Source organism: Helicoverpa zea, chromosome 12 (genome assembly GCF_022581195.2).
Source record: "Helicoverpa zea isolate HzStark_Cry1AcR chromosome 12, ilHelZeax1.1, whole genome shotgun sequence".
Lineage (NCBI taxonomy): Eukaryota > Metazoa > Arthropoda > Insecta > Lepidoptera > Noctuidae > Helicoverpa > Helicoverpa zea.
The window spans coordinates 8,729,346-8,743,660 of NC_061463.1; the positions used below are offsets into that span (position 1 = coordinate 8,729,346).

The following is a 14,315-nucleotide window of genomic DNA, read 5'->3' on the forward strand; positions in this document are numbered from 1 at the left end:
GAACAGCGGCATATGCTTTAAAAAGTGACAGACAGGACCTGATCACATCAGTGCTATCCATCTCTTTTACTACCTTCGAATTCCCCTACCTACAATTCAGAAGAATTTTCTAAAAACTTGACTAGGTCATGGGGTACATACATTTACTGCAAAAAAGGGAAGTCATTCCGAATGACTCATTCGGAAGGCCAAAGTTCACAAAAATAAAACAACAAATACCCAGCTCAATCATTGTATTCAGCCTTTTTGCACCAAAACCTACTCGTTGGTTCATTCTATAAGACTTTCTAGGTCTTGCTGCCGGCTTCTGACGGTGGTACGGTCCACATCGGGCAGTGAGCGCGCCTCCACGTACACTCGTACGCAACGATTGAATTCTGAACTGCGTTTTATAAATGGCGCGTTTGCCCCCCGTACTTTGTGCAGAGGGAATTTTACGAGGCACTGTAGCATACAGCGTTCGGCTATTTTGTAACTGGGAGAAAAATAAAATTAAGTGTTATTTATATTCTTTTATCTGAAGTTGTTTGACAAAGTTTTAATGAGAGATTAGGTTTAGCATCAAAAAAGGAACTATGTTCCTTAACCCTATGGGACTTACCTACTTACAGGATCACTTCTGGATCGCAAAATCTCTGCCGTTTTTAAAAAACAAAGTTCAAATTGTTTTTTTTTTGTTTAGTTTGGAATTGTAAGAAAACTTGATAACTGGTGAGCAAGCGCGGATCCAGCCCTCAAAAAAGGTTGTGGTCACAGCTACTAGAAAATCGGAACTAGAAGCGGCTACTAGAAAAGTAAAAGTCGGAGCATGAACATGCTCATTAAAAATTATGCAAGTCGTTTATGAACTTTTGAATGAAATTATTTCCTTTTTTCTGAGCATCAGGACTTTGGCATTAGGAATGAAAATAAACTTAGGAGGAAGTTGGACCCGATAAAAAAAAATATTTTCGATCGAAACCTATTTCAATCAAAACTTCTAGTAGCCAGTAAGCCAATATAGGGAGGGTTTGACGCATTTGGTGCACTTCTCAACTACCAGTGGCGGCATAGCATCGGGTGGCATCCCGGGCTGCTACCTATTGAGCACCCCAAAAAAAAAACGACAAAATAAAATTACGAACCAATCTAATAATGCTAAAAAAAACGTTTTTTTTTAATTTAACTAAACTCATATTATGCTCACTATCAGTTCCGTCTCTAGCTTATGTACCGGGTGCAATCATTACTAAAGCACCCCTATGTATGGAAAGATTGTGAGTAGTTTTGTTTTTTGCGCGAGCGTAGCAAGCCGGAACATTTTTTAGATTTCGTCGTAGTTACCAAGTTATAAAACCAAAAGCGAAGACGTGGTATAAAACCGTATAAAGGATGATGGGCAATTTTGTATGAACCCTGGCCTGATAACCAATAAAGTTCTAATGTATATTATATTATTGCTTATACCCTATAGTTACTGAAATAAAACGGTTCATGTCAAGAATCTACCGGAAATAAGTACAGTCGGGCACAAAAGAGTTATACTTTTTGCACCGATTTTTTTTTTGTTTAAAATAAAATCCATACTAGAAAAATTCATTGTATGATGTATTTTCGTCAACTTATCACTTTTTTAAATAAGCCTAGGGTAGATTATCAATAAAAATCGGTCTTAACTAGGCATAATTGTTTTAATAGCAAAACAAAACATAAAAACTTTTACTTCTACCACCGTATACTATTTCCATTATTGGAGATAGCATTTCCTCGTTCTGCGGCACCAGGATAGTCGGCCTTGGGTTGTCGAGTTATTAGAAAAGTAGCGACCCACCCCAGCTTCGCACGGGAAAACAGTATTTACTCACTATTTAACGGATGTTATTACACATACAAACCTACCTCTTCAATCACTCTATCTTTGAATATAATAATATATTAAAAAAACCGCACGGGTGGTCAGGTCCGCAAAGATAAATGAGGGGTTTAATCAGTATTCTTAGACTAAAGTTATTTAAGTTGTTTATCAGCTTTCACAGAGTTCTCATCATATGGCACATCAGGCTTGTTAGCCAGGACAGTCGACAGTCATTGGTGATGATAGATTGATGCCAGCGCACCTCCAATTCCATAGGATTATATTTCAAAGCAAGATGTATTATCCTGGCCATTAGATGATGCCTGTGCAAGTACTCACGACAAGTATTTGCATGAAATGGGCTACGAACTTGACTGAACTGATTTGAAAAATCTTTCAGTGCTGGAAAAGCTACGTTATTTATAATAAGAAGATAGGTAGGTTTTCTTTATATACCATACGTGCCAAAGTGGTTTAATTCCATAGGCAGTCGTAGGCTTACAGGACTGATATATTCCTTCCCCAGTGGTTAACAATGTTCCACCCATAACAAAAATTGAAGTTTAGGGTATAAGCTATCATTTGATGTGCAAATGGATATTATTGGTTATGCCGGTTAGACTCACTGAAACGGTGGAATACGTACACCTTATGTTGTGAATGCTACCTGTATTTTTTTTAATATGGACACATGCACCTTCTGTGATACGTCCTGACTGATATTGGCAATAATAATGGCACTTAAACATCTCTCCCATACAAAATGAAGTGTTTCAAGTCCATACGCTGTGCCACGCTACCAAGTGTCATATCTTCGTTCTCCGGTGGTTCACAATGTTTTGCCCATAATAAAAAATGAAGCTTAGGATATGCTATCATTTAGCTATCATTTGATATAATCTTTTTTTTTTCAATAAACTTGAAAAATATGGGCACAGACACCCTCTGCGACTCGTTCTGACAATTATTGACAATAATATAATGCACTTAAACATCCCTCCCATACAAAATGAAGTGGTTCAAGTCCTTAGGCTGTCCTATGCTATCAAGTGTCATATCTTCGTTCTCCGGTGGTTTACAATGTTTTGCCCATAATAAAAAATAAAACTTAGGGTATCAGCTATCATTTGATATGCGAATTGTTTTTATTGGTTATGCCGGTTAGAGCCACCAGAACGGTGGAGTACGTACACCATACGTTGTAAATAGGTAATACCTGCTAAATAATCTTTTTTATAACCTTGGAAAATATGGGCACAGACACCTTGTGTGATACGCCCTGACTAATATGGACAATAATAATGGCACTTAAACATCTCTCCCATACAAAATGAAGGGTTTCAAGTCCATACGCTGTCCTACGCTACCAAGTGTCATATCATCGTTCTCCGGTGGTTCACAATGTTTTGCCCATAATAAAAAATGAAGCTTAGGATATGAGCTATCATTTGATATGCAAATGGTTTTCATTGGTTATGCCGGTTAGACTCACCAGAACGGCGGAATACGTACACCATACGTTGTAAATACTAAATGCTAAATAATCTTTTTTTTTTCAATAAACTTGGAAAATATGGGCACAGACACCTTCTGCGACTCGTTCTGACAATTATTGACAATAATAATGTACTTAAACATCCCTCCCATACAAAATGAAGTGGTTCAAGTCCTTAGGCTGTCCTATGCTATCAAGTGTCATATCTTCGTTCTCCGGTGGTTTACAATGTTTTGCCCATAATAAAAAATGAAGCTTAGGGTATAAGCTATCATTTGATATGCGAATCGTTTTTATTGGATATACCGGCCAATTTTACCCATCATCCTTTGCGCGAGCGTAGCGAGCGCAAAATTTTGGAGTCTTGAGACACGAAATCACAGAAACAATTAAAAAAAAGCCACTGCTAAGTGAAAAAACCGCGAGCGTAGCGAGCGCGAGATTTTTTGAGTTTTGGTACAGTTTTGTACAAAAAAAATGTAAAATAGTGACTATTGTAAATAATAATAATTTTATTGTAATAGTCAGCTGTGTTGCTGGGAAGTTTGTTTTGTTCTTCACCGCTTCTTGTTAACCAGAAAGTCCTGAAAGAGGGCGTTATGGGGGTGCTATCCTTTTCTACTTTCAATTTTAACTTAAACTAATCTAACGTTTTCGACATTGGACTTAAACCACCGCAAAGTGAAAAAGCCGCGAGCGTAGCGAGCGCGAATTTTTTTGAGTTTTGGGACACAAAAGTACCTCAAAAACTAAAGCTGTAAGAAAAAAAATATGGTGATCTCGAATTAGTAAACAACAGTCATAAAATTAAATGCAACAAAAAAAAGTATTATTTTGTTGCCTAGTGTTATCATCAGCCTATCGATTTAAAAAAAACCGTAAAAGTGTGATGTCACAAGTCTAGGTAATAAGGTTGTGGGCATGCCCATCGTGCCCACAACGGTGGATCCGCCCTTGCTGGTGAGGGCTAGTACCTATCTAGTAGGTCTGAGAAGATTTAAACCAATCGAATTCACGTGTTTTTCCTTCATAAAAGTAAAAAACATTAACTAAAAGACGTCACCGAGACGTAATTAAGTCGCAATATTAATTGATTACTCAGGTGTTATCCGTAAACCAGTCCTCACAGTGATCTTTTCCTTATTTTTTTGAAAAATAAACTTCAAAACTTACTCGTACGGATTGATGCAGTCCATTCGGATCACGTTGTAACCTTGATCGCGTGCTAGTTCTTTGCTCTTCTCTGCCATGAATACTGCTAAGCCCTGTCTTCGAAATTCTGGTAAAACTGTTATCATTTTGATCTGAAATGAGTAAAAACCTATTATGATTGTACTTGTCAATGCAAAGATTAAAAATCTTATACCTAATAAAGACCCATGATGATTTTACGCTTTCGATTACATACATAGTGTCATGCTACATAGTGCCACATTGGGAACAGATGATAATGAAACATAAACATAGATTCGGATGATTCGTCTCATTTCAATAGATAAGTCTGAGTACATAAGAGAGTAGGTACATAAGTAGAGTACATAAGAGAGTACATAAGTAGAGTACATAAGAGAGTACATAACTAGAGTAAGTACATAAGTGGAGTACATAAGATAGTACATAAGAGAGTACATAAGAGGAGTAGATAAGAGAGTACATAAGAGAGAGTACATAAGTGGAGTACATAAGAGGAGTACATAAAATAGCACATAAGAGAGTACATAAGAGAAGTACATAAGAGAGTACATAAGTGGAGTACATAAGAGAGTACATAAGTGGAGGACATAAGAGAGTACATAAGAGAGTATATAAGAGAGTAGATAAGAGAGTAGATAAGAGATTACATAAGAGGAGTACATAAGAGAGTACATAAGAGGAGTAGATAAGAGAGTACATAAGAGAGTACATAAGTGGAGTACATAAGAGAGTACATAAGTGGAGTACATAAGAGAGTACATAAGAGAGTATATAAGAGAGTACATAAGAGGAGTACATAAGAGAGTACATAAGAGGAGTACATAAAATAGCACATAAGAGAGTACATAAGAGAGTATCTAAGAGAGTAGATAAGAGATTACATAAGAGGAGTACATAAGAGAGTACATAAGAGGAGTACATAAGGGGAGTACATAAGAGAGTACATAAGAGGAGTACATAAGAGATTACATAAGAGGAGTATATAAGAGAGTACATAAGAGGAGTACATAAGGGGAGTACATAAGAGAGTACATAAGAGGAGTACATAAGAGATTACATAAGAGGAGTATATAAGAGAGTACATAAGAGAAGTCTGTGAAGGGATGGGCTATACTCGGGAAATTACGGAACCCTACACTGAGCGTGGCCCGACACGCTCTTGGCCGGTTTTTTTGGGGATAAATATAATGACCACCATAAAATGCTTTGATACCCTTAGTTTTGTAACCAAAAATATCTACTTAACACCAGAAAAATAAAGTCTAAAAATACAGCTATTTTAGTCACGACTAAAAATAAAATAAATTAAAATAAATTATAAAAGTATTGTTAAAAAACCAAGTGAAAACAATAAGAGTGAAAGTGAAAAGAGAATAAAGAAAATGGTTACCTATATAATTTTTATATTTCCTTACCTCAAAAATTTTTTTTTGTTTGAAAACGTCCCAAAGATTTGGTGTCTCCTGCAGTTTTGCCGTGAAGTATAGAAAATCTTTGGTGTTGGGATCCTGAATAATAAATCAAAGAGAAGTTTCAAAAAGTTTGTATTTGATTGGACACAAGGCATTTGATATAACTATAATGTTTTTGAAACTGGAACATTGAAGACTTGTTTTTCTTTGGCAGCGTGAGTAATATATTATAACCTGTTTTAAGTTATTTGTTAATTAGATACCTATACGTACCTGTCGATAGAAGGCATAGTTTCTGAGGTTCTTAGGGTCAACGGGGCTACTGGCAAAACTGACGCATAGGCCCGCTACTGTACCGTCTTCAGCTTTCGCGAATAATGAATTTCCTGCCGATAAATCAATAGTAAATAACAATTCCTTCAGTTGGCTTAAAATACTACAGCAAAGAGCGTTCACGTAAGTATTCATGGAAATATAATATACTTATTTTGGAAAATCAGCCGGGTAAAAAATACAAGAACTTTGACACCTATGTCATCCACGTAAAATGTGGTACATATAAAATTATCCCAGGTAGTATCGTAAAGAGAATCTTTCGATTATTTTGTAGACTGGACTGCTAAATGTTATACCATTCAGAAGATAAAAAATGCAGCATCTGAAGTATACACCAGATTTGGATTCGTATAAGCTACCCGCATTGAACAAGCGTGGTGATCAACGCTCAATCCTTCTCTGTGTGAGAGGAGGCAGGTGCCCGCTTGCTGATCAGTAAGACAGTAAGGCTGGAAACAGTGCTCGGCCGACGGCCAGTGCTGACCGTGCGTCCAGACCGAATCACATACAAAATCACGCGCGTACCGCTAGCGTACCTACCTGTGTTCGTTCATAGACTTGCACAGATATAGCTACGTCGACCGGCACTGTTTCCAGGCTAAAAAAAAGGTTTGTAATGAAGCTAGTGACGGTACCTTGTTTGAGTAAACTAATGAGGTATTCGTCAAGCGCGCAGTCGTTGGAGATGTCCATGTTCCTGGAGCGGACCAGCACGTGCTCGCTCAGGAAGTAGCGCTTGATCACGTGTATCGCGATGTCGTGGTTCTCGCTCGTCACTTGCGATAGTGCGAAGTGCTCCGGCTAAAATAATCACGATGTCTTTACTTATGTAACAAATGCGAAAGTAAGTTTGACAGTTCGGCTTACACGCCAAACTATTGAACCGTATTAAATAAAAGTTGGTTCACGGATTGTCTAGCTACTGTCTGAGCAAAGTTTAAGCTACTTTTTATAAGATCGTTAGCTGTGTCTCTTCGGAATGCGGTTGGAACCGTGGCGAACAGACAGGGATTAGCTTCGTGAAGGGAGAACCTAAGCGATGCTCGATGACTGTGAGCAACCAATTCCAGTGTACAACCTTTATGAATTGACCTACCAAACCACATTACGGACTGTCCTAAATGGTGGATACTAACGACTCCTCTTAGTACCTTCTCTTGGTGAATTAAGTCCATTATTCCAAACACACTGTGACATTGTTTAATATGAGAAGTTTGTACAACATGCTTTATTAAAGACGGCGGTCCTAATTTTGTTATCATTAAACGAAACATAACGAGAATTTTTTAACAGAATCGCACCAAAGTTTGGCTCCAAACTATGCCGCTCCGATGACAGATCTTTCGGCTAAACTCTTGACAGAGTTCTAAAACTTCAGATGGCCAGTAGCAAAATATGTAGGATTACCTAAATACTCCTTCCTCTAGCTAGAACCTTTATTGATGGACTTGTAATATTTTGCCTTTGCACAATATGCCAATACTGACTTGCATGAAAAGCTTAGTTTGATCGGTACTGTTTTGTAAGATTGTAGTTATACATATAGAATTACAACTACCCGGGGTTGGAAACTTCTTATCTGCAGTAAAAAGATCAATAAGCATGTTGTAAATGGTCAAAGTGGTGTTAAATCCAACGAACTAAAAATGAATATTTTATTTGGAAGTGTATTTATTAATAACACGTGAATGAAACATAATCCGCAAAACATTAAATTAAATGCCCGAATTTACGATCCCTGAAATGTTTAATTAATTTTATTGATTTACCTTGATAACGTTTAATAATTTCCAACCGGCAACCATGAATACCGTGACGTAGTTGCTGAGTTTATTTAAAATTCGGTAATGTAGTTTGGTCTTTAGGATAATGAAAATATTGTTTCTAAAACTTGCTTTAATAGTATGTAAGTAAACGCAGAATCTTACAAATAATATTAAGATTTTATAATACATAATCAAAACTTACAAAAATTCTCACAGTCTTTGTTTTTCTAGGTTCAATGAAAATGCTTATTCAACTATGTAGATGTTTAGAATTAGTTGATTTATCAGATGTAGAGCTTCCTCCAAAGTCTCGGGAGAGAGCTCCAATCAAGTATGAAGAATACAGACCCATAAAACGTCCTCCGAAGGCTATTCGCAGATACTGGCTACTGAACAACAACCAGAATGCAGAAGACCCTCCAGTACAACGAGGTTACGAGGATGAAAAAGATGCTAATATAAAGCAGAAAATAACAATGCTTGTGGATCAAACTATGAACGACACTCAGAGAAAGCTGAAATTAACTGATGAACTGAGACTCAAACACCGCGAAGAAGCACCTTATAAGGCGGGCTTTATTTTAAGCATGGTGAAGAAGTCCAAGAATGTCCTGGACGAGTTGTTCAACGTAGCAGTGAAGCACAGGGACGAGTGGGCGGCTCTAGAACAACTGAAAATCTTCGAGCTGATCGTGCATACTAATGTCGACACGACCAATCTGTTGAGGCAGCTCCTTGAAGTTCATGTCAAACATTTGAACGCGACCAGTGATAAAAAGAGAATCATTTTACTTTAAATTCAGTTTGTATATTATGTGCCTACTTAGATAAGTTTTAGGTTTTCCTAGATATTAATAATACAGCTCATGAAATGGTAGGTAATTTTCCTTTTAGTAAGTACTTAAAGAATATCGCCATCAAAGCTTTATTCTGAACAATATGATATTCTGAACCCAAAGAAAAATAACCGTGACATCGGACCCTCTGGTGCAATACCTACAACATCAGGCAATCTGTCATGATTTTTTTAAGTCATCGTTGCTAAAACCCGACCATATTTGATACAAAAGGCAAAACATTTTCACCTGTTTCCACATTCAGATTTAAAAATTCAACCAGCCTGATTTTGATTTCCATTTAGCTCTCACAAAAATGTTTTGTTCCATTTCCAGCCGCGTTCGAAGCAAAAAATGCTGTGCACTATATTCACTAGACAATACAGAGGTATTTCGAAACACACGTGTACCATCTTAAATAATGAGGAGGCGCATCCCATCTTTTCCGCGCGGTAATTATTTCTCAGGTGTGCGGCGCCACGCCACAGCCACGCCACACCTACGCCTTGATGAGGTCGGCGCTAGTGCATTAGTTGATGACGTCATGCTTCGACGCAGACACAACAAGGAAACTTAAACGCTGTTCTGCTCTGACATTTTGTTGGGGTTAACTGTTAATTTTTGCTATTGTTTGTGGGAAATAAGAAATGCTTAATTTAATGTGTACTTTGTTGTCCTTTGCCTAGAAAGCATTGGCATCTATTACATTGCGAAGCCAATAACACGAGTTATATACAGCTTTGGAATCCCTATTCTGGCCAATTATTAAATCAGCCAATTTACTTTTAAAATAATAAAATAATTCTAGTTTGTACAGAGATTGATTAGATCCACCAAACTGAACCCTTTCCCCACATCACGATAAAACAAAAGCTTTTAGGTATTGTATCAAACAAAAGACAAACAATGGAAAACTAAAAACTTTTTTGGCTTAAATAAACAATGGTGTGTGGGTAAATGTGAAATAGATGTATTTTGGCTAAAGGGCTGTTCTGTAGGCCAGGGAGGAACGATTTTGATGCTGATCGTAACGAAAATAAAATTCTATTAGTATGGATACCATCACTTTACAAATCATCCACAATACATGAGCAATGTGAGGAAAAACGAAAGACAGAAGTTGTAAAATCTACAACGATCACGGAAAAGTCCCCATGGACTTTAATATTACAGGAGCAAAATTACGTTAACATTAACTCGAAGCATGTAAATGTTTTGAATTTCATTTATTGTTAGCTACAAAAATATTTAGTAGGTACCTAATATCCTTTGAAATCCTTTCACACATTATGTATGTACTAGCTGTTGCCCGCAACTTCGTCTGCGTGGGCAATATAGAATCGTCAAAATACTACTTATCCCGTAGGTGCATTCTTTCACGTGACAGTATAATTAGGATTAGCACTTAGCAGTCGCATAAATTCATTGATCAAGGTTGTGTTGTGTATGTGACCATTTATCTAAACAAAAGAAGTAAAGTTTGTGACGTTGTGAATATCTCTGGATCTAGTCAGCCAATTTGGAAAATTATTACGTATGGTGCGTAAGTAATTCTCACAGGAAACAGCTAAAATCAAGGTACCTATATATGCTTTGAGTCTGACAAAGCTGTCATTTGTACATGTACATGTATCAAAATCCTTTCTTAAGGGTTGCCTACGCCATAGTAGCTTTATGCATGCAAAGTCTCAGTCCGATCGGTTTAAAATTGACAAAGTTTCATACAAACTTTCATCCCCTATTTTATCCCCTTGGGGGTAGAATTGATCAAAATCCTTTCTTAGCGAATGCCTACGTCATAACATCTACCTGCATGCCAAATTTCAACCCGATCCGTCCAGTGGTTTCAGCTGTGCGTTGATAGATCACTATGTCAGTCAGTCAGTCAGTCAGTCAGTCACCTTTGAGTTTTATATATTTAGATATCTACGCTAATTTAAAAAAATAAAATGACATTAAAAAGGGTTGCTTGTTCTATTCACATTTTCTTGTCGAATGCACCACGTTGCGTCGTGCGCGCCCATCCGACGCTCGCCCAAAATGGCCGATACTGCGATCGAGCAATCTTGATCTACAATAAAAAATGTTTTTTTTTTTTTTTTTTTTTAAATAATATTTACATGAGATTAAATTAAATCAGATATTTATTTTGTCTATTTGGACGTAATTTGTCACTTTTATTAAAGTATGGTTTATTAGCAAGATGTCAATCAATTTAGAAAGCATAATTGCAATTTACATTATACTTACACAAGTCTATGATTAACTGGTTAATTAGAGGCTAAAATTAGAACCAACTAATATCTAAATTATTCACTTAAGTATGATTATGTATCGCATAATAAGGTATCCCGTACATAAAGATTTTTAGTATTATTTTTAATTAAATACTGATAATTATGATTGTGATATCAATTTTATTTCATAGTTTGCGATAATGCAATGGTTTTTACCAGAATGGTAACATGATCATAATACTTTCCACAATTTTATGTAAGTATTTTTTTTATTTTAGACACACTTATAATTTAACATATAATTCAACTAAATGATGATATTTTATTCACAATTCAATAAAAGTTTAATCGTTACATTTTCATTTTAGATTTTATACTGACACTTTCCGATGGTCTCAATTTAATTGATTTACCACAAAATACAGAACGTCGAAGAGTTAACAAAGTTTTACTAAAACAATCGGATATGTATGAACCGTATCCAAGACACCGGGTAACAAAAACTGTTGCCCGTAGATACTGGCTATTGAACGAGAACAATGACGATGATATTGCCTTCAAAGCGATGGCTGGCCGAACTGCTCCTAATTATGAAGACGAGGCTGATGCTAATTTAAAAAGCAAAATATCGACCCTTGTAAATCAGACCATGCACGACACTCAAAGGAAAATGACAAGCATTGAAACATTAAAAAACAAGTACAGAGACCAAGGCCCGTACAGAGCTGGTTTTGTGTTAAGCCTCATCAAGAAGTCTAGAGACGTTTTAAATGAGTTATTCAACGTGGCGGTTAAACACAGAGACGAATGGAAAGCTCTAGAACAACTGAAGATCTTTGAACTCATCGTACACACCAACGTCGATACAACCAATTTACTAAGACAGCTTGTTGAAATACACTTGACTCACATGAACTCAACGCAAGGCATAAGGAAAGGTAGCAAAAGAGTTCTTTTGATTTAGCCTACAATAGTCGTAATATAAAAAGTATACGTTTTGAAGTTTTATTCATCACCTAACTGTAATTGATAATATGGAACACCTTTTTGTTGTTTTGGTTTACCTACCTAAGGTGAATTAAACAGTATGTAGGTTTAAACATTTGGTGGAGTTACACTCACGTTCCTAATGCGACGGAACGTAACGCCATGTGTTACGTTAGATCACAAGTTAGGTGAAACATGCTGCAAAAACTATTATTGTATCTTTGTATTACATAGTGTATGTTAATGTAGCAGTGCCACTTTTAAGACTGGCTTTTAAACCTCCACATCGTTAAACTATAACAAAGCCATTTTGAAATTGTGAGCTTGCAAAGATACAAAGATCAAGTCATCAGCGTCGCGCTACACAGTGGTCGGCGACTTGGTCAGTTTCTTTCATCTGGGCGAATTCGTGGCTAATTGTGGCATTAAACAATAGAACCTCTTAGCAATACAAGTAACGCGCCTCGCATTGTTCGCCACACAAATGGTGAACGTCCGTAAGTTTGTGCTTGCATGCACGGACAATAAAAAATCGAGATATTGTTTCCCTCAAAAACACAACACGACGAAACTGTTTTTGTACAGCATGATTTGGACGAGATGTTTTGTTTGTGCTCGCTGTTTGTCTAAACTTTTGTACGGAGATTATGTTCATAGCTAAACAGGGCTACAGGCATAGTTTAGTGCCCATTGTGTTTGAATACTTTTGTCAATTTGTCATGCTCAAGTACTTACTTAGTTTAATAATGTAGGTATTCTTTGATGAACTGTCATTACCTAATTAGTTTTATTTATTAGTCTCTCATGATAATTAAATTACATCTACTTAACATCAAATCTAAATAATTTCATGTCTTGAATATCTACTGATTAATATACTTTCAAAGCCCACATAAATGAAACTGTTGGGAATCAGTTTATTTCTTTTAGAGGCAATCGTCCAACCATTTCTATTTATTGATAAAATGTTTTTCTATGAATTCAAAACTCTGCATAATTTATCCAATAGAAAACATAGATACCAATTTAAAGTAGGTAAGCATTAAAATTAAAATATTTTCACCAACAAAGAACCGATTTTAATTAATTAAATTCATTCAATGTTAAAACATCACTTGCTTTCCAATGATTCTCAGACAAAGCTCAAAGTGTATTATTTTATAGACAAATCGAAACAGAACGGGACTATGTGCTTATATAAAATACTAGGTGCCGTCTTAAAACAACCTTTAATGCTTGCATCATAGGGTTGATAGTCGTTTGTGTTATTAATTAAGTTAGGGCGTAACGGGATTGAGTGCGAATATAATAGGGGATGGAAGGGGGCGTGGCTGTAGCCCGACGCAAATATAATCAAGAACTGATAGAGCTGTGGAGACGATGTTGTGACGTCATTGTATTTTATATAAAGGACATATTTAAGGCTCGAGCAGACCGGATGCGTATGCGTAACCACGTCGTAGTCACGCGCGTAGTTACGGCGTAACCATGAGTTGTAATGTATGGAAATGTATGAGACAGGCCACACCGCTTGCGTAACGTAGACGTGCGCGTCGTTACGCAAGCGGTGTGGCCTGTCTCATACATTTCCATACATTACAACTCATGGTACGTGCACGTCTACGTGCACGTCTACGCTTACGTCTACGCATACGCATCCGGTCTGCTGGAGCCTTTAAGACTTGAGATAATATTAGATAGGTAATATATTCCTCAGCAAAAGCACTGGTACTCAGCTACATCCGGTTAGACTGGAAGCCGACCCCAATATAGTTGGGAAAAAGGCTCGGAGGATGATGAACATCATCCTCCGAGCCTTTTTCCCAATCCTGTTGGGGTCGGCTTCCAGTCTAACCGGATTCAGCTGAGTACCAGTGCTTTACAAGAAGCGACTGCCTATCTGACCTCCTCAACCCAGTTACCCGGGCAACCCGATACCCCTTGGTTAGACTGGTGTCAGACTTACTGGCTTCTGACTACCCGTAACGACTGCCAAGGATGTTCAATGACAGCCGGGACCTACAGTTTAACGTGCCATCCGAAACACAGCCAATGGTGTCTAAGATATACTTATCATCATCGGAGGATGATGTTCCTCAGCAAAATATAAATGTATCTTTGTATTTTGTTAAATCCATGGTTTTTACTTACAGCCAATTTCTTCATCAAAAGTAAAATCCAAAGTAAAAATGAAAGTAATGTCTAAAGTAAAAGTAAC

At 36.9% G+C, this 14,315-nt stretch overlaps 3 protein-coding genes across 3 annotated transcripts; 2 read left to right on the forward strand and 1 right to left on the reverse strand.

The window, feature by feature from the left end:
* Positions 1–216: 216 nt before the first annotated feature.
* Positions 217–7,108, reverse strand: LOC124635149. Its single transcript, XM_047170954.1, has 5 exons — positions 6,907–7,108; positions 6,209–6,321; positions 5,939–6,031; positions 4,503–4,633; positions 217–475 (listed from the first exon to the last, which is right to left on the reverse strand). Exons 1-5 carry the CDS (start codon positions 6,962–6,964, stop codon positions 271–273), a joined length of 600 nt encoding a protein of 199 aa, XP_047026910.1. The 5' UTR covers positions 6,965–7,108; the 3' UTR covers positions 217–270.
* Positions 7,109–8,279: 1,171 nt separating this feature from the next.
* On the forward strand, positions 8,280–8,834 carry LOC124635353. The gene has a single exon (XM_047171233.1). The coding sequence runs from the start codon at positions 8,280–8,282 to the stop codon at positions 8,832–8,834; it is 555 nt and encodes a 184-aa protein (XP_047027189.1).
* Positions 8,835–11,338: 2,504 nt separating this feature from the next.
* LOC124634816 lies at positions 11,339–12,074 on the forward strand. The gene is made up of 2 exons (XM_047170454.1): positions 11,339–11,366; positions 11,479–12,074. The coding sequence occupies exons 1-2, from the start codon at positions 11,339–11,341 to the stop codon at positions 12,072–12,074; spliced, it is 624 nt and encodes a 207-aa protein (XP_047026410.1).
* Positions 12,075–14,315: the final 2,241 nt, after the last annotated feature.

Excerpts from the sequence above, each read along its gene's own strand:
- LOC124635353 (XM_047171233.1), top strand. The coding sequence starts at position 8,280 with ATGCTTATTCAACTATGTAGATGTTTAGAATTAGTTGATTTATCAGAT.
- LOC124634816 (XM_047170454.1), top strand. The coding sequence starts at position 11,339 with ATGATCATAATACTTTCCACAATTTTAT. Across the intron at positions 11,367-11,478 it reads AATACTTTCCACAATTTTAT|ATTTTATACTGACACTTTCC; the intron begins GTAAGTATTTTT and ends TTTTCATTTTAG.
- LOC124635149 (XM_047170954.1), bottom strand. The coding sequence starts at position 6,964 with ATGGACATCTCCAACGACTGCGCGCTTGACGAATACCTCATTAGTTTA. Across the intron at positions 4,634-5,938 it reads AACAAAAAAAAATTTTTGAG|ATCAAAATGATAACAGTTTT; the intron begins GTAAGGAAATAT and ends TACTCATTTCAG. Across the intron at positions 476-4,502 it reads GACTGCATCAATCCGTACGA|TTACAAAATAGCCGAACGCT; the intron begins GTAAGTTTTGAA and ends TTTTTCTCCCAG.